This window comes from Pollachius pollachius, assembly GCF_949987615.1.
Source record: "Pollachius pollachius genome assembly, chromosome: 3".
Lineage (NCBI taxonomy): Eukaryota > Metazoa > Chordata > Actinopteri > Gadiformes > Gadidae > Pollachius > Pollachius pollachius.
In genome coordinates this window covers 8,397,150-8,407,149 of record NC_136936.1, presented here as the reverse complement: position 1 = coordinate 8,407,149, position 10,000 = coordinate 8,397,150, and the positions used below count along the sequence as shown (strand labels likewise).

Genomic DNA, 10,000 nt, shown 5'->3' with positions numbered 1-10,000 from the left:
TCTTCTTTGGTTTTTTCTGATGGGTTCTGGTCTTGTCTAGTGTAGTTTAGTCTAGTCTGGTATTGTTCTGTATTTTCTGATGGGGTCTGGTCTTGTCTAGTGTGGTCTGGTCTGGTCTGGTCTAGACCTGGTCTTGGAGGGCTGAGAAGCATGGTCACCAGAGCTCCAGACATCGCGATCAGTGGTCTGAAGAGTATTTCATTATCGATAGTCAATCTATAGTCAAACACAATTTCCTTGGTTTCCCATCACAGTTCGAAGACCATCTATCGACACCCTGACTTCAATCAACTCATGATTCCTTATGTCAACCAGGCTCAAAGGGGTCCTTATCACCAGAGTACTAGTATGTTCTACTGGCTCCCGGGGGCCCTCAGGACCAGAGTACTAGTATGTTCTACAGGCTCCAAGCGGCTCTCATGACCAGAGTACTAGTATGTTAAACTGGCTCCCAAGGGCCCTCATCACCAGAGTACTAGTATGTTATACTGGCTCACAGGGGCCCTCAAGACCAGAGTACTAATATGTTTAACTAGTTCCCAGGGGCCCTTATCACTAGAGTACCAGTATGTTGAACAGAGCCTTGCTCCTAGGGGGCGTCTTGACCAGAACGGACATTGTGTTTATGAATGTGAGAGCCCACTTAGCATTCCATTTATTTCTCAGCCCACAGCTGCCAGTAAAATTCCACTCAATGTGTAAACAAACCATCAATAGACTTGGTGTGTGCTTGTCTTTATGTGTGTGTGTGTGTGTGTGTGTGTGTGTGTGTGTGTGTGTGTGTGTGTGTGTGTGGGCTGTGTGTATGTAAGTAAGAGGTTAAAAGTAACAGAGCTCTTGACCTCTACTAAACTATGATCATATCGGTGAGTCTGTGTGTGTTTCTGAACTTTAACATGAAACACATTTGTTAACACACACACACACACACACACACACACACACACACACACACACACACACACACACACACACATATCATTAGATCACCTCAGCACTTCAATGAAGGCTAGCTGTGTGCTAGCTGTGCTAATGCGTAGGTAACGGGTTGATTTAAAGGACACCGATAAGATGCAATATATTTAAAGACTTTATCTGGACATTTACAATCAGCTGTCAGGTTCAAAATTATGTATTTTTTCCTGATGTCAAAACTGTGACGATTTGACCCATCCTACATACATAGACATACACGCACACACACCCACACCCAACCCATCACTGCATAAACACACACACTGCTATCTGAAGTCTATTGGTTGCTGTTCTCCCGAATAGCACTTGGACTTCCTGTTAGCTGTGTGTAGTTTCCTGTTTGTGCTGAATTTGGGATTTGTTGAGTCATGACCTTGACAAGCTGATCTCTGATCTGTCATCTTCCCTGGTGTGTGGACATGTCGGAGAAAAATAATGTTAACATTAATACATCAATATCAATACACTATCAATACATTGTAGAATATCATACGTTGTAGACAGACATAGACATGCCTGCAGACATAACATCATACACATAACACACATGTCTGCTGCTAAGGTTAAGTGATTGTTTTTTAAAATCTCCACTGTGGTGTACGACCACCGCTAGCTCAGACCAAGTTAGTGAGCCCAGACCGAGTTAGCTATAATTGGCAAGCTCAGAGCTAGCTAACTTGGTCTGAGCTTGCCAATTATAGCTAACTCGGTCTGTGCTCACTAAGTGCAGTTAGCTAGCCCAGATCCAGTTAGCTATAGTTAGCTAACACAGACCCAGTTAGCTAGCTGAGACTGAGTTATCTAGAGCAGACCCAGTAAACAACCTTTAGCTAGCACAGATCAAGTTAGCAGCCGTTAGCTACAGTTAGCTAGCTCAGCCCTAACTAGCTGCAGTTGGCTTGCCACGGCCCAGTAAGTTACAATTAAAATGCTCAGAACCGGTTAGCTGCAGTTAGTTAGCCCAGAACAGCCAGGATTAGTGGACTAGCTAACTAAGTTCAAGTGAATTATAACTAACTATCTTAGATCCCTGTTAGCTAGCCCAGACCACTTTAGCTATACTTAGCCATTTCAGACCCAGTTAACCGCACCGAGCTAGTGTAGACCGAGTTGGCTGCAGTTAGCTTGCCCTGACCACGTAAGCCCCAGTTAGCTAGCTAGACCAGGTTAGCTACAAATAGCTAGCCCAGACCAGGATAGCTACAAATAGCTAGCCTAGACAGGATAGATACAGTTAGCTATCCCAGGCCAGGTTAGATACAGCTAGCTAGCCAAGGCCAGGTTAGATACAGCTAGCTAGGCCAGGCCAGGATAGCTACAGTAAGCAATCCCAGGCCAGAGAGAGCGCCAGGACGTCCATATGGAAAAGACATCGTTGGGACATGAGGGGAGGGGTGAACTTGTGGATACCAAGCTTGTGGGGACATTAGGAAGCCACACAATAGCCCTCCATGTTGGAATGTGGAACATGCTGGTGTGGCCTGAGGACTTCTCTGTATCTATATACAGACACAGATATAACTGATAATGCTTTATTCACAACCATCACGCCTTGGAGGAGGGGGACTTTTACTGTGACGCGGTGGCCCCACCACGTCACAATAAAAGTCCTCCACCGTGGTGTTTGCTGGAAACGTTGAGGTCAGGTGTTTCCAGGTCTGCTGATCTAAAGAGTAAACATGGAACCAGTTCTGTAAGGAGCTTCCTCTAACCACCACAGTACCACACACACACACAAAAACACACACACACACACACACACACACACACACAAATGCACACACACATAAACACACACGGGGGTGAAGTAGGAAGTGATTCAGAGTGTTGGTCCATAAATACCCAGCATCCTCAGGGGCACACAGGAAGTCAGTTTCCTGACCCCTGACCCCAAACGGTGCCACAGTAGTGTTTAAACTCCAGTACTCTGTTGAAGATTTGTGAAAGGTATACTGCGCAAAATCTGTTAATGTATTGCAAGCATCGGTAAATAAAGTGTTTTGAAAGTTGCATCGCAACACACTGTAAATACAGTGCTTGGGTTGGTGTATCGCAGCACACTATAATACAGTTCTTTGATTGTTGTATCACAACCCCCTCTAAATACAGTGCTTTGATTGTTGGATCACAACCCACTATAAATACAGTGCTTTGAGTGTTGGATCACAACCCACTATAAATACAGTGCTTAGATTGTTGTACCACAACCCACAGCGAATACAGTGCTTGGGTTGGTGAATCGCAACCCACTGTAAATCCAGTGCTTTCATTTCGCCGGGTGCAACTCAAACCACTACACGTGTTCACTGCTCACCCATCAGCGATTACTTGACGTGAACCCCTGTAGAGAAGGGCGACTTATGCTCTGCTGTGGATGAACAACACGTCTTCATGGAGGCCATAAACTGGGAAAAGGGAAGTGTGTGATCGAAAACGTGCTGACAGAGTTTGATTGGGCCTTGAGGGGTTAGGGTTAGTGGTGGGGGTTAGGGATTAATGGTAAGAAATCAGGGATTAAGGGTGATGATTAGGGCTGAAGTTGTGCGATCATCAAATCTTAAAATCTTTGGTAAGAGATTGGCTTGGCGACATTAGCATCAGGAGCCGTGTGTTGACACAACAACTTGTGTCATTAAAAAATAGGAAACAAAACCAGTGTGGGACCACACACTGAGGTCAAAGTTCACAGCCAGCTCATAATATGCATGGTAAGCAAACCAGAGCAACACAGTGTTACCTAGAAAACTGTAGTGATTGGTACTAGCCCTCGGTATTAGCCCAGATGCTAGCTATCAACAATAGGCGCATTCCGACTGAGGGAATTTTCCCTTAGGAGAGAGGATCCACTCAACTTCCCCGAGCTTTCTGAGACACTCCTAACTAGTCGATGCTGATTGATACAGTTGAGGCGGGTCATCGACATTAAATATAACATTGAGTATGTATTGTAGTGAAGTATGCATGTGGTGAAGTTTTTCCATTTTCAATCGAAAACACACCTTAACATTAAAGAAAACAGGGTTCAATTTTCCCCTTGTCTAAGACGTTGCATTGCATTTCGCTGATGTAAATTCATTTACACAGCGACACTTTTTCTGTTACCGCCTTGCTACGTCGGCCTGTTTTGAGGTTCCTTTGTGGGAACGGACGCCGAGGGGAACTAAGTGAGTGGGCGTAGCCAAAACACTGAGCCGCTTTCCAAGAAGTGCCTCAGTCGGAACGCGCCTATTGGCGCCTGTTTCAGTGATCACAGTTAGCCCCTCTATGTTAGCGATCAGTGTTAGGGCGTGTATACTGTGCATCTGATCATAAAACACAGCTGGTGGCTGTCTGTGGGTTTAAGATCAGAGTTCATATTAAAGATAAGAGTTAATATTTGACCATTCATCATATAACAAAACAATACTGACACTTTACATAATCATCTATTGACTTAGTGTCTGTCTGTCTGTCTCTTTATCTGTCGGCCTGTCCCTCTGTCTAGCTATCCATCTATCTATCTATCTTTCTGTGTCTCTCTATGGCGGTCTTAAAGAACCTCTCTCTGTCCCCCCCCAGGTTCCCACGCACCATGGCGGTCTTTAAGAACTTCTATCTGAGAGGTGGCCCAAGCCTAGACAACTCCTTGATCCTCCGCAGGATGAGTCTCAACCTCACCCCCCACCGTCACAACCCCTTCCACGGTGAGGAGGAGGAGGAGGAGGGGGGGGGTAGGCATGGCAACACCGGCCAGTGGTCCCCCAGCAGCTCACTGCTGGACGGGGCCCGCCCCCGCGACCGCAACCCTTTCGAGGATGAAGAGGATGAGAACGAGGCCAACGAGGGGAAGAGAGGAGGCCTAGGAGGAGGCGCCAAAAAGGGCTCCTTCAAGTTCTCGCCCCTGAAGAGTCTGGGGAAGCTGGGGAAGAACCTGAGGCTGTCGGCCCGGAGCAAGGCTAGCGACACACCATCGCCCCATGGAAGCCCCTCCCCATCTGAGAAGAAGAAGAGAGGGCGAAGGAGCTCCGAGGGCAGCCTGCTGAGGTGGGCCTCTGCCTGTTTTTAACCCCTGACCCTAAACCTTTGTTACTGACTGACGCTCTGTAGGTTGGGATTTTAGTGACAGAGGTTCTATGTGTTATGATGTTAGCGACAGAGGTTCGGTATATTGTAATGTTACTGATGGTGGCTTTGTATGTTATGATGTTGCTGATTCAGGCTCTGTACATTGTAATGTTAGTGACAGAAGTTCTGTATATTTAGTTAGTGACGGTGATTCTGTATGTTATGATGTTGCTGATGGAGGTTCGGGTATGTTATTATGATAGTAATGGACGTTCTGTGTCTTATGAAGATAGTGATGGAGGTTCTCTATATTGTAATGTTAGTAAAAGAGGTTCTGTGTTTTATGGTGTTGGTGACGGATGTATGTATGTTATGATATTAGGGACAGAGGTTTTGTATGTAATGGTTAGTGACAGGTTCCTGGATGTTGTACTTTATGACGGGAGGGATGATCATTTATGAAGGTTTTCAATCTGAATGTTAAGATGTTAGTGATGGAGGTTGCAGGTTCAGTACGTTACGTTATTGACGGAGGTTCCTGTCTCCAGGTTTGCGGGGAAATGTCGAGACTCCCTGAGCAGCCGCAAGGAGTCGCTGACCAACGGGGAGATGAACGGCACGGACAGCGAGGTGGACACGGTCAGCCGACGCATCTCCTTTATGCAGAAGGTGGGTCTGGGGAAGACCAAGAGGGAGACCCCCACCGAGTATGGCTCCCAGGGGCCTGAGGAGGAGCACGTCGAGGAGGAGCAGGAGGAGGTGAAGCCCAGAGAGCCGCTGTCAGGTAGGACAACGGCATCTCTCTCTCCCCCCCCCCCTCTATCTCTTTATCTCTCTCTCTCTCTCTCTCTCTCTCTCTCTCTCTCTCTCTCTCTATATCTTTATCTCTCTCTCTCTCTCCCCCCCCTCTCTCTCTCTCTCTCTCTCTCTATCTCTTTATCTCTCTCTCTCTCCCTCTCTCCCTCTCTCTCTGACCCAAGCGTTTAAAAGGTTGCTGCATTCGTGATTACACATCTGTCTGTTTGTCTGTCTGTCTGTCTGTTTGTCTGTCCGTCTGTCTCTCTCTCTCTCTCTCTCTCCCCCTCTCTCTCTCTCACTTTCTCTCTATGTCAGTATCTTTCTCTCTCTCTCTCTCTAACTCTTTCTTTCTCTCTCACTCACTCTCTGTCTGTCTGTCTGTCCGTCTCTCTCTCTCTCTCTCACTCTCTCTCTCTCTCTCTCTCTCTCTCTCTCTCTGTCTCGCTCCCTCTATCTTTCTTTCTCGCTCACTCACTCTTATATATCCTCTATGTCTCTCTCTGTGTGGTATGCTTTCATAGGTGTTTTAGGGTCAAGGGCTCTCGCTATATATATATATATATATATATATATAGCGAGAGAGAGAGAGAGAGAGAGAGAGAGAGAGACAGAGAGAGAGAGAGAAATAGAGTGAGAGAGATTGAGAAAGGGTTGAAGAGATAGAGGGAATACACAATATAAATATATATATATATATATATAAAAGTTTAGGTGAGAGTGGAACAGCTTCCACTGCACATTCCACTGGAGCTGGAATGTGCAGTGGAATGTCCATGTGTATGTTTGAGTCTGCTGCCATATACATACTGACACATATACCTAAACTAACCATCTCTAACCTTTTAAACTAACTTTCTAAAAAACTAACTATTACTATATTACTTTTAAACTAACTTTCTAAACTAACCCCCACAGGGCTTTGACCACATAGTTTTGTGTTGTCAAGTAAATACTCTGGATAATAGTTGTATCGGACCGTTATTGTTCACGTTGGATACAGCGCATTGATTCAGAACTGTTCAAATCAGAGGTGTCCTGTTAATAAAATAATCCAAACCCTTGGAAAATTATCGACCAATCAGGATCAAATATTCAACAACGAAGTAATCTTTACCATCTCTAACCTATACTAACCGTCCCTAGCCTGATCCTAAACATAAAAGCCAATGGGTTTTTAGAGTGAATTTGTCCGCAATCTGAACCAATGGCCTGCACGCCATGTCATACATTCTGCATCTCTATCAAAGCATAGAGCGGTTGCGAGACAGTGATCCTGAAGCTGCCAGATAGGGGTCCGCACGCAACAAGATAGTGATCCCGACCCACGCTGCTATCTGTTTGTGTTTCCTTGGGAGAAAAAAGACTTTCATAAAGAACCCCCCCAACCCTGCAGCGTTAGTGCCTTGCTCTACCTACTGAGTTACACAGGGAATAGAACCGCTAACCCTGCTGTGTTAGTGCCTTGCTCTACCTACTGAGTTACACAGGGAATAGAACCGCTAACCCTGCAGTGTTAGTGCCTTGCTCTACCTACTGAGTTACACAGGGAATAGAACCGCTAACCCTGCAGTGTTAGTGCCTTGCTCTACCTAATGAGCTACACAGGGAATAGAACCGCTTACCCTGCAGCGTTAGTGCCTTGCTCAAGGTGAAACATTGTGTGTTGTAGCGCAGGTCAGGGTGAGGGTTCTGTGCTGGAAGAGAAGACAAGCTATTAATGATTACGCCTCCTCTTGTCCTAGCAGCTCAAGGTCTTAGAGCCATAAAATTCTTACTGGGTTACTGGCTAATCACGGCTGACTTCCTGTTAGCTAGAACACTGCAACCTAATGACCGTACCCATCTGACCCTTCCGACCTTCTAGTCTAATACCTCTATAGATATTATTTATTCATATATATATATATATATATATATATATATATATCTATTCTATACATCAAATTCCTTTGAATCACTGCTTCTGGTTTAGAGAGCAAGGGGGGGGGGAGGGAGGGAGAGAGAGAGGTGCGGAGGAGAGAGAGTCTTTAAGAGTCATATTACTAACCTGCAGCCCCAAGACAATACCACCCTCTGTTAATACCAGCACAAGCATACGCACTCACACACGCACACACGCACACACACACACACACACACACACACACACACACACACACACACACACACACACACACACATACACACATAAACACACACACACGCACACACATATCCATGCAGGCAAGCACGCACACACACACACACACACACACACACACACAAACACACACACAAGCTTAATATGAGTCAGCAGCTTCTCTCTCTTTTCATTAAAAACTGTCTTTCCCACTCTCTCTCTCCCTCTGTCAGTGTGTGTGTGTGTGTGTGTGTGTGTGTGTGTGTGTGTGTGAAAGTTTAACCTGTAGACCACCTCATTCCCCACCTTCTATTGGGGTGCGGTAGCGGGTGGGGTTGGGCAGAGGGTGGGGTTGGGCAGAGGGTGGGGTTCAGAAGTTGGTGTCAGACTTAAAATCCCGATGGACAATAAGTTACCCCAGTAGAAAGAATGGCAGCAGTGTGCGTGTGTGTGTGTGTGTATGCGTGCCTTGTTTGTGCGTGTGTGTGCGTCTAGTAGCAATAGATCTAGACACACCCTCCCAAAAGGAAATTAATTATGACATACCGGATGCTTAACCAATGACATCATCAACAACAACGACAGCCGATCAAATTTATTTAGATTCTTCTGGTTCTACTCAGAGCTGCCAGTACAATCATAGTCTGATACTGGTTCAACTGGAAGCTGCCCAGTACAACTACAGTCTGATACTGGTTATACTGGGAGCTGCCCAGTACAACCACAGTATAATACTGGTTCAACTGGGAGCTGCCCAGTACAACCACAGTCTGATACTGGTTCAACTGGGAGTTGCCAGTACAACCACAGTCAGGGCTGATTCTACTGGCAGCTGCCCAGTACAACTACAGTCTGCTACTGGTTCTACTGGGCGCTGCCCAGTACAACCACAGTTCGGACCGGTTCTACTGGGAGCTGCCAGTACAACCACAGTCTGATACTGGTTCAACTGGGAGCTGCCCAGTACAACCACAGTCTAATGCTGGTTCAACTGGGAGCTGCCCAGTACAACCACAGTCAGCACCAGTTCCCCTGCTGAACCAGAACCTGACCAGAACCCCCTTGTGTGTCCAGTGCTGGAGATCCTGGAGCTGGTGAAGAAGAGAGACCTGCTGCTGGCCGACGCCCACATCCTGGAGCTGGAGCAGGAGTGCACCGAGGCCGCCGCCACCGTGTCGCCGGTTTCCACGGCGACAGCGGAGGAGGTGACCAGCCCCAGCAGGTCGTCCGACGGCGGGCGGCGCAAGGCGAAGGACGTGGAGCTGCTCTACGAGGCCCTGCAGGCGGAGCTGTGGGCGGTGCTTAGGGAAGCCCTCCGGTCCCCCACAGCAGGGCCCAACCTGGGCCTGGTGGTACAGGTACGACTGGGCCTCCTGGTGGAGCAGGGAGGGCCCCCTGGTGGAGAGAGAAGGGCCTCCTGGTGGAGCAGGGAGGGCCTCCTGGTGGAGCAGGGAGGGCCCCCTGTTGGAGCGGGAGGGCCTCCTGCCGGAGGAAGAAGGGCCTCCTGGTGAAGCAGGGAGGGCCCCCTGGTGGAGTGAGAATGGCCTGCTGGTTTTTCAGATTGCATTGTAGTGGGCGTAGGTAGAACAAAAATGTACCGGTAAATCATAATACAAAAGTAATTGTCTTACTTCATCCTATGAATGTGTTAAATAAGTAAATGAAATAAACATATGAAACATACGACGTACAGCCTGATACGTTGATTTTAATAATGTCTACATGTTTTATAACTGGGTATAGTACTGGCACTGTTGCCTTTCTTGTTATTCCAGCAATTAACGAATTCTCATTTCATGAGTTCTATTTGGTGAGTACGTTCTGTTCAGTAGTAGATGATCTCTCTCTCTCTCTCTCTCTCTCTCTCTCTCTCTCTCTCCCCCCCCCTCTCTCTCTCCCCCTCTCTCTCTCTCTCTCTCTCCCCCTCTCTCTCTCTCTCTCTCTCTCTCCCCCCCTCTCTCTCTATCTCTCTCTCTCTCTCTTTCTCTCTCTCCCCCTCTCTCTCTCTCTCTCTCTCTCCCCCCCCTCCCCCCTCTCTCTCTCCCCCCCTCTCTCTCTCTCTCC

General features: G+C 47.2%; 1 protein-coding gene across 1 annotated transcript in view; it reads left to right on the top strand.

Moving 5' to 3' along the window:
• The window catches only part of exoc3l2b (exocyst complex component 3-like 2b), an 18,585-nt gene that overhangs the window by 995 nt on the left and 7,590 nt on the right, over nucleotides 1-10,000 (top strand). Inside the window, exons 2-4 of the mRNA XM_079733166.1 lie at nucleotides 4,534-4,998; nucleotides 5,568-5,803; nucleotides 9,011-9,294. Of these exons, the coding sequence (XP_079589292.1) occupies nucleotides 4,547-4,998; nucleotides 5,568-5,803; nucleotides 9,011-9,294 (972 nt within the window). The 5' untranslated portion in view covers nucleotides 4,534-4,546. The remainder of the gene's footprint in view (nucleotides 1-4,533; nucleotides 4,999-5,567; nucleotides 5,804-9,010; nucleotides 9,295-10,000) is intronic.